We start from the raw sequence: 14,356 nt of genomic DNA, 5'->3' as shown, positions 1-14,356 counted from the left end.
ACATCAAATGCAATAAAACAGTTCTCTAATGTCTTTTGATTTGAAGCTGCAGCTTTTGCCCGAGTCTACAAGCAAAATACACACCGAAAAGCACGATGCACATCTACCTGTAAAATAATTAACAAAAAACATGCACCTTGATCTACAAAAAGCATGCACTTTGATCTGCAAACGCAGATCCAGAGAAGCAGAGAAGCAGGACTGGGATGGGAGCTGATTAGAACAGTTGCTAAGGGCTTTGTTGGTTGCTGCAGGCCTGAAACTATGCACTTGGAAATATGTACAGTTTTACAATCACAGCTGATAATACATAAATTATTGCTCCATTTTGTAGAGCTTCAAAGATTTCACAGTACAGCAAAGGGATATAAGAAAAATCTCCTTGAATACAGATTTCATATATATCTAAAAATATCTTAATTCATAACAGTAACTATGATTGCTAAAGCTACCTCCATAATTTTGCATGCCTAATTAGAAATTCATAAACAAGATAACAAAACTTGAAAACAGTAACATTAAATAAATATTAAAATATTTTTAAAGGAAACATCAGTAGTAAGGGAGGGAATCCTTACCAAAAAAATCTGGGAAATAAAATTATAACAGTTTTCTGAAGTATTAAGTGCAAATATCACTGTATTTAAGAAATAATATCCCATTTAAAAGGGATTTCTCCCACAGATACAGAGAAGATGATTAAAATGCTGGATATAGTCACTGCAATATTACTTCCACTGTTTTTCCAGAATGTTTCCATCAGTGCACTATCTTTATAGAAAACTACAGGATTCTTATTCTCCCTGACCTGCACTCCCACTCTTTCAGATGAAATTCTTAATAATTTTTACTGTTAATATTTAACAGAAGTATGAAAAAGTTCTAAACATCAGTACCATATATGTTTACTGAATAATGCCACAGAAATGAGGTATTATTAATTCAGTTTACCCCCTCAAAAATCCTAAGAAACCAGTTCAATAACTGTCTCACACGGATAAACAACTACTTTGCCCTATCATTTCTAATTCCCACAAAACAACAGCTATTCACAAAAGGACAGCCTACAGAGCTGACTGACCTGCTGCAAAGCGTCCACTGATCAACTATAATTTGACTAGTTAAAAAGATTATTGAAAAGCATCACATGCAGAATCTAAATCTTCTAAAAATAAGGAACTGCTTTCTGCCTATTTTGCAAAAGGTATGCAGAACTACTAATTTGCATCTTCCAATAAATTATGTATGGTTAAACAGATATCTCTGAGCATTTAATCTTTTCACTGCCATATCCACATAGAAATCATTTTATCTGACAAATTTGTTTATGAATATTTAATATGCTTTAAGGATTACAGCTAATAATGCTAGCTTCTAATGGCAGCTAATGTACTTGGAAGATACATAACCATCTTAAATATTTTATTCTATCTTTGCTGGTTTTATTTCTGCAGACTGAGTTCTCACGTAAATCCTTACATAAAACATAAAAACACTAACAGACTCACTGCTACCATAAAAATGTTAATATCTAGGAGTGCAATTATAAAAGTACCCCATTGAAAAGCATGCAAATAGATTACCATCAGTATAAGAATAGAAATGATAAAGCAAAAATGTTTCATTTCTACTCACCTAGTGTTGTTCAACGTTTGTCCAAAAAGATCATTTTGTAAAATATTTGGAGGGGATGAGAAAACCCCATGAAAATGAGATAAAACAGAATTGCAGACCTGGCGCAGTGTCTCAAATTGCATTTTCTCTCTTTCTTTCTCTTCTATTTTTCTTCACCACCTGTCTTAAAAGTCATCTATTTTGTACACACCATCAAATACAAATATGCCAATCAAGTTCCATATTTCTCCTGATCTCTGTAAAAACTGTGCCTAAATGAGCAGGGGCTGATAGTTAATTGTACAGTCATTATTCTTCTAATTCAGTCGTAGAAGATTTAGTACCCGTGCGGCTTTCTCCCGACTGTAGCAAGAATTCTAAACAGCAGTAAGCTTTTTGGGCATTCCCAGCTGAAGTGTGAAGCTGAGCTGCTTTCATGTACTCTACTCATATTTCTCTAAGCCTATTAAAAACACGCAGTGAATAGATGCTGTCGTCAGGAGTTTCAGCACATCTGGCTGCCAGCAATAAAATCTCAGAAGTAAAAAAAATGAGGACAAGGCATCCTCACACTGTTACTACTGTCTAAGAGGAGGAGGATTTCTGCATCTTCCCCTCCTCCTTCCCTCCCCTGGAAAAATGACTAATATCCGTGACCATGTATGTAGAATTTTTAATTTATTTTTTTATATACAAAGGCAGCTCTAAAGGGCAGAAAGACCACTCTAAAAATATTATTCATATAATAAACAACATGTAGCACTGAGACTGTAACAATAGACCTTTTGCCTCGTATCTGAAAAGCTATAATATACCTCACATGAGATAACAGGTTTTTCACTGCAAACATTTAAAGGTAATATGAATTCATGACTGAAGCAAACAGTATACATTCTATACATAACCACTCTGTCAGGTGCTGTACATACAGCATCAAGGCAATGATTTATTACACAAATTTAAACCGTTACTAAAAGGAGTGGCTGCATTACACATATGCACTGCATTTCAAAATGAGAAGTCTTCAGTGTCTTTCAAAAGTTTATTGCACTGAATCAGCCATGATAGAACCGAGAAAAATCGATCACTTCTTAGGATGTTCCAAACCTGCCTACTTCCAGGAAAACCCACTATCTTAGGAGCCTGTGTACCAGTACACATAAAGTATAGGATGTCAAAGAGCAAGAAGCAGAATCAGTCGTCTAATGGAACACAGAGATTTTGCAACATAATATGCACTGTGAATACCACTAAATGTACAGAAAATAAGTGGTTCTGACTACAAAACATTTTTCCTTTCTTTTTCTTTCAATGCTTGTGCCAGAGGATGACATTATATAACAGTACAGAATATATTCTATCACTGTCAAATTGAAAAATAACAATTAAAAAGGTTTTCTTTATAATATCTCATTTTCTATCCACAGCTTTTAACATCTTAGCACTAATTACAAAATCTCCAAATAAACCAACATAAAAGGAGGGTCATTATTAAAGCTCTTCCACTGAAAGCAATTTTAATCCCAAATGATGTGGGAATAAGCAACCTTTCAGCTAATTAAAGTGTTGTATTTATGTGCTCAGAAGGGAGAAGCCATCCAGGCTTCTTTGGCCAGAAGGATGGCAACTATTTTCAAAAAAAAAAAAAAAATAAGAACAAATTAATCTCCAGGCCCCTCTAAAAGAGACATATAGGACTCATTACTAACACCTATTTTAACTTTTTTTTAATTGTGAAAATATCACTAATAAAGCTGTTTGCAAATCTCATATGAAACCCTAAAAATTACTAAACAAAACAGTTTTTAATACCTGTTTTTATATCTATAGCATACTGTGCATTATGGAAGCATTTGTTTTTGAGTAATGTATTACAATTTGCAGTAAAAAGTACTAGGCTATATGTATGTCAAAGCTGGTAACTGTTGAGATCCTGGAGTAGGAACGGATCAGTACTTATGGTTATCTTGCTATAATAAAATGGAAAAAATAATACTTGGAAAACACATTACTTATGTTACGGAGAATTCATGTTTGTCATACAAAAAAAATTTGCCTTTACATTTATTCCATCAGAAAAGACAAATTTTTTGTATCTGCTCCAAGAAACAGAGGATCACAAAGGATTCAAGTCAGTCCAATCAGTATAATATCCAACACTTAAGAGTTCAGAGACAGTGTTGACCATGGAGTAGGTACAAGACCAATATTTGATCATATATTTCAAGTGCATCACCATTTTGTTGTGTATCATACAAATGGTCATCACAGCCTAAATGCTCCTGCAGTTGCAGCCAAGTTCTGAAAATTTGACATTCACCCTTCTATGTCTTCATTTTCAGATATTTAAAATGGAAATTGGGGCATACAATCTTTTTTTTTTTGTAAAATTGTTCTAAAACTACTGACAAAATGGGATACATATTTGAAACTTTTAATTTTTTATTTAATTTTGGGGTAAGAAATGAAGAATACTGTGCAGATATTCATGCATATAAAACCTTTCATAGGGAAAAAAATAAAAATAAAATAATAAATTTAAGGGCAAAAACTCTATACTTGCTACTAGCAGAAAATTCAACTATAATGGCAGGGGGGTTGTGCAAATACACATTTTTTTTTGACACCTAGAATTTTCATCAAGATTGAATTTCCTCTTGACCAGAAAAGCTGTTTTTTATTATTATACCAAAAAATGAATGGTACAGAAAAAAGTATAATTACCATTCTTTCCTGACCCTTCTAACACTCTCCAAGAGACCCTTTAGCCAATAGAAAATTCCTTCTTGTAATTAATGTAGACTTCTTACTAAGACCTATTTTTAGTTATTTCCACCTTTTCCAAAATATAATTGTTTGGCTGAGAAGAAACAAGGAAGTAAAGAGACCTAACAGGAAGAGGCTGTACATGGAATGAAGGAGCACGAGCAGAGTAGGCTCTGCCCACTGAAGTATATCTCTTTTAAAAACGAGGATGGAACTGACAATCAAAAGAAGAACAATCTTGGATTCAATTCCATTCTAATCTACTGGTATGTAAGTATAGCTTGATGGAAAAGCAAAAGAAAATGAGTCACTTGAAGTTTGGGGATAATAGTGGGATTTTTTTAAATGTACAGAAAGCCAAACCTCTATGTTTTTTTCATCGAGATACTAAATAAAATTGGGTGATTAATAGCACATAAGTACCTGTAATGCAGCACCACTGCTCTTCAATATGCCCTCATCAAAGCATTTAGCTCAATATTGATGATGAAAAAATTTTGACTGTTGAAGTATATTCATTATGAAAAGAAAAAACATCTGAACAAATGATTTCCAGACAGGTAAGTAAACAACAGTGGTTTCACACATTGGATGATGTTATATTATTACAGTTTACAGGACTACTCATTTTGGCTTAGATTAGCAAACTGATGCTCCAAGGTGGGACATGATTTTAAGGGACTAACACAAATTACACTGAAAGATGGACATTTCACTTCACTACTGCAAGTGAAATGCAACGAGACTTTCTTTAGAAGTAAAGTACACACTCATTTGTATTTCCTTACATCAATGTTCAAAGGTTTATGTTCACAAAAGAAGTTTAGCAACTAAGGCAAAATCTACAATTGTAAATTTAATCACATAAGAATCATAGCAGTCATAGAAGCCCATTCTGAATATCTAATATAGGAAATAATAAAGAGAGACATAAAGTCCCTATCCAAAAAAGATAAAAATACCTAGATCCAGGCTACAGGTAAGCATCAGTCTCTGTCTAAGAATTGGAATAATGAATCCTCTCCTTGAGCTGGTGCCTGAGCATCATTCAAAATGCATTGTTCTTTCTATTACAGGTAGTTTGGCAGGTAGAACAGTGTCAGGGAACATGCAAAACTGAGTCCCAAGATTCTCTTCTAGCTTCCTAAAATATGACCATGAAGCATATCCTCATCAATACCTTCTTGGTTATTCCAAAGGGACTTTGTCTTTGCTGTTGATGCTGTTCTCTCTCCCGTAAAATATTAAATATGGAGAGAACTATTTAATTCACTGAGTTAAACATTAATTGAGAATGGGAAAGTGATACTGATTTTATTCCCTGGTAGTCAGGTCACAGATCTACAATGGAAGATATAGAAATTCCACCTAAGAGACCAAACCTTGTTACAGATAATACCCACTACCAAAGTATAGTAAAGTAAAAAAAGGTTCATTCACAAGTTCGACCATCAAATACTGTTTTTTCTTTCTTGTGTTTTATTCTGAGTATCTTCCATAATGTCTTTGTTTCTTTGCTTTAATTTTTGAGGTATTCAATCCATATTCATATAAATCTTTTCAGTGTCCTCCTTCATTTTTCTCCCATATAGCCATTTAATAGTAATCTTTCTCTCCTTTTAGCCTAAGTTACACATTTTAAGCCAACGATATGAGACTTCGAAACCTGGACAGTCTGTTTATCCATTTTTTGTTCCATATTGCCATCTATCACCATGACTAATATGCTTGATGAGACTGGTTAATTCCATATTTAAATAGTTGAATTCTAGCAAGCTGTGTGAAAATCAGCATCATCATAGAAGAAGAAAGACCCAAGTCAGTGCACATAGAGGGAGAGGAGGTAGAACTGAGCCATTACCCATTAACTTTCACAGTAGAAAGACAGTCAGAATATGGTCACTAAATAGCCACACCATTGCCATCTAAAGTTTGACAAACTATCAAAAGTGATAGGAAAAGGTGTTTAACTTATTGTGATCCACCACCACATCACAGAAGATGTAGGATAGAAAAACATGAGACACCATTATTGATTCTAGAGCTCATGGAACTACCTCCCTGTTATATTTAACTCCCTCATTCTTCAGTTTCCATTAGACTTGCTGTTAGTGGTATTCCACGCACAAATGACTCACAAAAGTTCATCTCCTGCTCCACCAGCAGTAATACAAAGTGATGAAATAATAAGAATTTATCTCAGAATGAGCTTCAAAAAAACAGATAATCATCACAAACCTTGTAGGTATATTATCTCTTAAATATTTTAGGAAACAAAGCTTAAGTGATCTGGTTCAGGTTGCAGGTAAAAATAATGTCAGTGGTCCCCACAAGAAGTGTGAACCCCAAAGCCTTCTCTTACTTGCTGTGTTTAGGATGCTAGAGTTTTGCCATTCCTAAGTCTGTTGAGCTACATTCCTTGTAGCATCAACTGTTTAGTAGCCTAATTCCAGTGAAATCAGGGATAACACTGCATGCCAACAGTGCCTGGATCAAGGCCCAAAAGCGCAGTTCAACACTGTGCCTCTAGCACGTTTCCAAATACTGGAACTGCTCTGGTGCCAGTGGCAGCAGTCTGTGCACCATTCCTCAGTCACAAAGACACCCAGCAAGTGCAACAACACTCAAAAAGGTTGAGGATGCTCTGATTAATCTACTTACATTGAGAATAAAATACAAAGATAAGCTATGAGTATACCTTTAGATAAAATACAAAGATAAGCTATGAGTATACCTTTAGATAAAATACAAAGATAAGCTATGAGTATACCTTTGGCACCTTAGAATCTGGATATTCCCCTCTCTGAAAATTCGCAGCGTCATCAAGACAGAGGGGAGAAAAGGGAAGCAACTGTCTACTTTTTAATGAAAGACAAAATTAAGCTTGACATGTATAGATTCCCAAGAAAGTCAAGGAGTCCAGAGCACATCAGCCCAAAAGGCCAAGCCTTGATGGGAAATTCCAGATCAGCTTTGGACTTTCTAAGCAGAAAAGTGCCAACTGTCCTTAATTAGGTCTGCTGAAGTTCTGTGAGGACACAAAACAACTCATTTCACTGCATCTCATCATGGTGTAAGAAAATTTAAGAAACAATCATGACCCATGGATCAATATGGCTTTAAAACTTTCTAAAATGTGGCAAGGAAGTTAAACATGAGATTTTGCCGGCAAATTTACTAGTTTGCAAAGAATACATTTTATAAATTAAATACTTGGAAACTGAGATTTTATCTTTTTTTGACCAGTTACTGCTTAATTAAATTCTAAATCTATGAAAGGAAACAATGAAGACTTGTGAAATTTAAATGGCAGATGACTTGCTATAAATAATTTTAGCCATAAAAAACTCAGATAGCACAATGGTAGGTCTGATTTTGTTCCTTATGCAGATAATATGAAATGTGCCATATGTTCACTTGGGAAATCCTACTGTTAGGCCTGGTGTGAACACATATGGAAACTGGCACTGACCACACAAATTGCGCATTTCAGGATGAGTAAGACAGAGGAAAAAACAAATAAATTGGACAAGGGAAATAGGAAAAATATAACATAAAAACCTTTTGTTATTAATTATGATAGACTATACCACAACAGCACTAATTCTCAAAATGAATCAGTAAGTGTGCCTCAGAACAGGGTATACCTCCCAGTATAATTATTTTTAAGCTATCTTTAACATGAATAACTTTGACTTATTGGTTAATTTCCTTAGCTTAATATAGATATGGCTTCTCAAACCTCTCTGCGGAATTCTCTTTAACATATTAGCTGAAAGGCAACATGGGAAATTTTATTTAAATATGACAAGACATAGAATAGTTGAAAATAATTACATGAAATGTTTAATTTTAATTGTTTCTCTTATCTCTGTCCTTCTCATGCTTCTGAATATTACACAATATATACAACTTGCTTGGTCTGCAATAAAACTCCAGTGCCTAGTTCTGCCTTACTTGCTAGATCTGGGTATTTCTGACTATTCCTTGCTTAGGGAAGTCTATGCTTAAAAATAAAGACATTATTGATGTTAGGCAAATTTAGAAGTTGAACTTTGATTGTTTAAACTTAATAACAAAGACTTTCAGATTCATCCCACCTAAATACAGATGACTAAGGAGTGTAGTTTAAAAGGCTAGTCCCCTTTTTCTTCCTGTATAATTAATAGAGAGAAAGAGGAACATGTGGGGGGAAAAAGTCATGTGACCCAAAATTGCATGAGTGCCCAAAAATAGGTTTAATGAAGTGTTCTTATGCTTGTCTAAGTTCCTTATTTAGGACGTAGAAATATAACTCTGTGGTTGCATTTCTATTGTTGGATCTGAGAACACTTTCCAGTTCCTGTCTTGGCTGTGTTCTGACACCATATCAGAAAAAAGTCCAGGTGTGCTCATTCTCTCCCCTTTTCTGACTCTTGCATTTTCCCCACATATAACACACGTATTTTATGGATCTGCATGGTTTCTAGCAAAATTCCTATTGGAATTTTGGCAGATATCACATATAGAAAAGAAGCCCTAAAATCTAGGGATATTAATTTTTTTAATCTCTACCCTGACCTAAGGCATAATTTACATGAAGAGATACTGGGGCAGAAATTGCATTTGGCAAACCAAAAGCCAACCTATTTGTCTACTAAATGTACAAATTACTTCTTCAACCTGCAAAAGCATGATTCTATTTTGTACTAAAATAATTCATACATGCTACTAATTTTGTTTCATGTCTGTGGGACTGGTCAGCTTCCTACAGGAGAAATAAATCTGTTTTTTCCACAAAAAAATGGCTGGATATTCTGGGTCAAGTAACGATCCCATAATCAGTTCTCCATTTTCCTCAGAGTGTCTGATAGTTTACTGCAATGGCTAGGCATCCTAAAATTCTAGTATGAATATATACATTTGTCCACATTCATACATGGGGTATATAATATATAAAAATATTCCTAGAAGTATTAAAGGAATACTATTGAGGTGGAAGAATCAGGCAATCAGAGTTAGAAAAAAAAACCTGAGACTTCATTGCCCTCACTAAAGGAATAGCTGCATTATCCAACAACAGGAAGCTGCTATACACTGGTTGAAGCAAAGGAGTCCGTGTAATACACTGATACAAAAGGTTCACTATGCAGTAGGTGCTGCACCCTGCAGAACACGTGCTTTAGAGGAGTGTATTTCAACCAATTTTACCTCCAGCTGACTTACAATCAATTGATATTCTTTGCACCTCATTACAGTACATGAATCCTGCTTTATGCCTCATTTGCAGTTCTGGATGGTTCACCAATGAGATGTGTCTCACTAGTCAAGAACTGCTGGCCTAGAACAGAGATTGGATTGATTTTTGAAACAATGCACTGATAACTTCATCTGCTACAAAAGAGATTTCTGTTCTTCAGTTTGATCAAAAGTGATCGTTTGTCACCTTTCAAAAAAACTAAAAGGTGATTTAAAATACTAAAGTATTATGCATGATTAATAATGTAAAATACTAAAAACAGAAGCTGAAAATCTATGCACTAACACTTTTCAGGTATCAGTCGTTCCTCTCATCCTCAGGATGACATATTCAAGGTACAAGTTGATTTCCTAAGTGTTCACAGACAGTTTCTACTTAGATCTCTTATTCTCCAAGTTATAGAAATTTAAGAAAGGACATGGTTAGCCCAAAAGTTTCAGCAAAATGTAAAATTCTACAACAGTCCACCAATGACTACCAACAATGTAAACGCACCTACCATAGTAATGATTCCAATATACACACTCAGATAGAGAATGATTTCTTCATGAAATACACAGTTATCCTTTTTAAATGAGATCCTTTACATAAATGCTTTTTGGGAGAGCAGGTTGATAATAAAGCTCCTTGTTATGTAAAGAAAGTAACAGTTACATTGATATTGAAATCTATGATGGTTATACATTGCAGAAATTGGCTTTCATTCACAGTGAATTTGGGAGTTTAATTAATTTTAGAAATTTCTTTTAGTCACTTGAAAAATATCTTAAGAGATTTATTGCCATGTCTCCACTTTCAGATGACTGATTTGGACCTTAAAGGGCCTCCAAACTTGTGTTGGGTTTCAATATGTTCAGGTGATCTGTGATGGAAAAAAAGACTAATATATATGTAAACTAAAAGATCACTCTCCAAATAACAATAAGGTTAAGATCAGTCTTTTCATTTTGTGAAACAGAAGCTAAGATAACATATCTGTGCACTGGATTGTTTATTAATTTCTGCTGTTCAGTATACTGGATAAAATTTTGAGCTTTCCATATCTTGGGGATGAGTTCAAAGAGACTAATTTATCTTCCTTTCATGTCATTATAAGATTTATGGTCTCCTGGGTTGCTTCTATATTCAGCTGATTGGAATACCAGAAGAATATTTTCCTGATGATCCCACACCTCTGGAATTCATTTCCTTTGACAGTGCCATGAAGCCTGGGTTTTATAAGCATTATGGCTGTGTAAATATTTTACTTTGGAAAGATTTGCATTGAATGCAGGAGTTCTATTTTAGTGGAGTAAAGACAGTGTTGGCCATTTGGGAAGGGAGTTAGGGTTAATTTCATAACTGATTGTTGTAACTGTAAGGCTTCATGATATTCAGTGGCATACCACAGAATACATTTCTAAATAAATCTCATTTTCAGAGGAAAAAAATGCTTCTGAAAGAAATACCCATAAGCCACATAGAGAATGAAATTTAAAATCCTTGTCTTGAGCAACATCTCCCGGTTTGGTTACCTTCACCAGGCTTAGCTCCAAGAACATCTGACAGCTTTTGGGAATATCTATCAAAAGAAGAAACACTTTTATAAGTGCCCTTAATTACTTGAAGGAGGAGCAAAGAAGTAAAGTGGGTAAGAATGAACAGTCCAGATCTATGCCAGTGCATCAGTCATTACTGCAACATGGTCTGTGATCATCCAAAACAAGTTTGTTGAGAGACTGACACCCTATAAGTACTGCCCTTAATATCCAAAGCTTCAGAGTTTGTTTCGAGTGAGTCCCATCTACAGAATATTTTTCTCTTTTCCATTACTTAAGTGACATATCTTCTGCTTTTCCTTTTCACCCTGGTTTTCAGGGTCTTTATAACTGATATTACAATTTTGGAAAGAATCTCTGCATTAAAAAAAGAATCTGCTGAGTAGAAATTACATTATTTTTTATTTCAATTTTACTTAGAAGATCAAATTTCTTGCTTTGAATATTGATACATGTTTTCTAAATGAAAGTAAATTCTTCAGTCATTGTATTCACTTGAGCTATGAGACATGAGGAGCATCCAAAATATACGTTGTTTTATCAGAAATGCATATCTAAGATAAATTTGGTTTCTTTCAAGGATACCTTTTTGTTCTAGACCCTGTTAATGAATGGTACAGAAAGATTAATCATTACATGTCCATTTTAGGAGTAAAATGCAATTATCTCAGCATCATGAGAAGGTGGAATTGCTGAACTGTTAAGTTGTCAAATTTTATATTCAGGAGTTGGGATTGTTGAACCAGTTTTGATTCCTCTCCTAGCTTAAACATTTTTTACAGTTCTAACTGGAGCATAAAGATACAACTGAAGCAGGTCAATTTTTGCCAGCCCAGCACCTCATGCCAGAGTCAACAAAATTCAATTAAAATTAATCTACCTCTGGAAAAAAAAAATTGGTTTTGTGCACTGATTTGGAACTTCAGAATGCAATGTCTCTCTGAAGCTTCCCAGTTTATTTGGAATTACAGAGCAAATCAGATATTTTTTGTTTTAATCTCCTTGATGAGTATTTTTTAAATTTTTTTAAGTGGTCATCAAGAAAGTCTATCATTTAAAGTCCGGCATTATCACAAAGTCATTACAAATAAAACCTCTTGCAGCTAAAATACATTATTTTCTATAATGATATTACCATAAGAACTCCCGTTCTTGGTGTTTTCTTTTTACCAAAGAAAATGGGTTTTCTGCAGCAAAGTTCATGGCTCGTTCTGTTACACGCTGCATAATAAAAACTTCCTTTGGCAGATAAACTACATCTAGGAGTCAATTCAAGCAGATATTATCAGCTGGCAAAACACTGGACCGGAAATTGGGAAAACTGTGTTTGGAGCACCTTAACCTCTAGTTATTCTATGAAGATGATACAGTTACTGAGGTCCCTGACAACATTTCCAGGAAGATCAGTGCTGCAGAAATGGGCACTTCATGATGTCATTTTCTAAAAACACCAGGGCATGATTTCAGGGCACAGCTCTGCACAGTGCAGGAAGTCAGAACAAGTTGCATTTATACACAACCCACTGCATATCATATATAAGTATTACCTTGGATTTCAAAACTCTGCTTTAAGAGTTACTGACTTCAGGTCACCTATATTTTCTGCTTAAATTGAAATGACATTGTACTGCACTACTTTGCTGGAACAAGGAATTATTCCCTTAAAATGTCTGTGACTGTCTTCCTTCTGGTTAGTAAAGAATGCAGAGGGGTCTGTTTTTACTGAAAAGCACAAAATTAGGATTTCTCAAAGCTTTGGAGAGAAGTGTCCAATTACTTCACCGCAAAATTGAAAGAGCACTTATGAATGGTTGCAGGATAGTTGTAAAGTGAGGAAAAGAGCTGGGTTAGAGAAGAAAAGAATGCCTATCTTAAAGAGAAAGAATACCATATTTTTGAAAGCACTTCCAATGTCTAGACAGAGTTTGGTAAGAACTCACACCAGTGAGAAAGAGACGGTGACAAACAAAAGAAAATGAGCTAATAAATTAAACAAATAAATAAGTAACCATATAAGGACATTCCAGAGTAGGCAAAGGGACAAACAAGAATTTGGTTTGAAGAAGGGGCAGAAAAAGAAACAGAATAATCATGCTAAAAACAAGGTAGAAAACAAAATGGTATTGCTTAATAATGTAAATTTTAGTTATGACAATATGGTCACCCTGATTCTATTACATGCATTTTTAGTTACATTTTTTCCTCAGACCTGACTTAATAAAATAGATTGACAGTTACTAAAATTTTGAATCTTGCCATGTAAAAAATAAATGACAACTTAATTGCAATATAGAAGTAATTTCTTTATCATATGTGACTTCTAGAAGCAAAAAGAGCCAAAGAAAGAATTTGTACCTGTAACAACTACGCGTTCTCCTTTTTTTTTATATACCTCAGTCTATATAGCTATGGTAAAAAGTATGAAAATAAAAGGCTGGTCATTGAACTGCAAATTCAAGATTCATCTTGTTGCCAGAAACAACAAATTTGACTTTACTAAATGTTAGACATTTCCCTCAGCTGCACTCCACAGATGTATCTAATTCACCTTTACAAACCATTTTTTGAAAAATATGAAATTTAAACAAAATCTGTTACACTTCTGAAGAGAATTTAGCCTCCAAAAAATAGAGCACAGCACATCTAAGGATTATAAACACAGAGTGAGCTCTAACATTAATGTTTGTGCAAGGTCAACAAAACTGTACTTCAAGAAGACATGCTCAACTCAGAAAGGTATTGGCCTCATTAATCTTAAAAAATAATTTAAAAATGCTACCACTCTCAGTTTTTTTTCTCATATTGCTTTCTTACAGGGTCAATTTAGCTAAAAGCAAAACCACATTTAATTCCATAAATGTTAGCTGCAGTCAGTACTTAATAAAAAATATTCAGTATTCAGATACAGCTGATATCTTTGCTTACAGACTTGCTTACCTGTCTTTCAGCACAGGTAAAGGTATAGCTGTGCTATATAGAAACCTAACACTGCCATGGAAAGCCAAACTTGACTGCAAATATACCAAACATCAGCACTGAATATCAAGACTTCCCTGACTGAACTCATTCTGCCTAAGACTGAGAAAAGTCAAATAGTAAATTATAGTTTTCAGTAAGCAGCATTCGACAGATATGAATAATTGAGAAAAAAATCTAGTAATCAGTAACAGTAAGCAAAATGCAAACATCATGTTGCAAA

The 14,356-nt window shown here is 34.4% G+C and overlaps 1 protein-coding gene across 39 annotated transcripts in view; it reads right to left on the bottom strand.

Moving 5' to 3' along the window:
• The window catches only part of RIMS2 (regulating synaptic membrane exocytosis 2), a 449,774-nt gene that overhangs the window by 310,505 nt on the left and 124,913 nt on the right, over positions 1–14,356 (bottom strand). For 6 of the 39 annotated variants that reach the window (XM_051785154.1, XM_051785140.1, XM_051785139.1 and 3 more), the window contains exon 1: positions 1,636–2,221. The exons of 30 other annotated variants lie outside the window; for them this stretch is intronic. In XM_051785154.1, the coding sequence (XP_051641114.1) occupies positions 1,636–1,757 (122 nt within the window). In that variant the 5' untranslated portion in view covers positions 1,758–2,221. Of the gene's footprint in view, positions 1–1,635; positions 2,223–14,356 lie in introns of those variants that run through there. 3 more of the 39 variants (XM_051785144.1, XM_051785153.1, XM_051785143.1) reach the window with 1 other exon arrangement.

The sequence above is a fragment of the Manacus candei genome, unplaced genomic scaffold, assembly GCF_025592945.1.
Source record: "Manacus candei isolate 608988 ecotype Guabito, Panama unplaced genomic scaffold, ASM2559294v1 h1tg000019l, whole genome shotgun sequence".
Lineage (NCBI taxonomy): Eukaryota > Metazoa > Chordata > Aves > Passeriformes > Pipridae > Manacus > Manacus candei.
The sequence above is the reverse complement of the archived record's forward strand: the minus strand, read 5'-3'. Positions and strand labels throughout refer to the sequence as shown.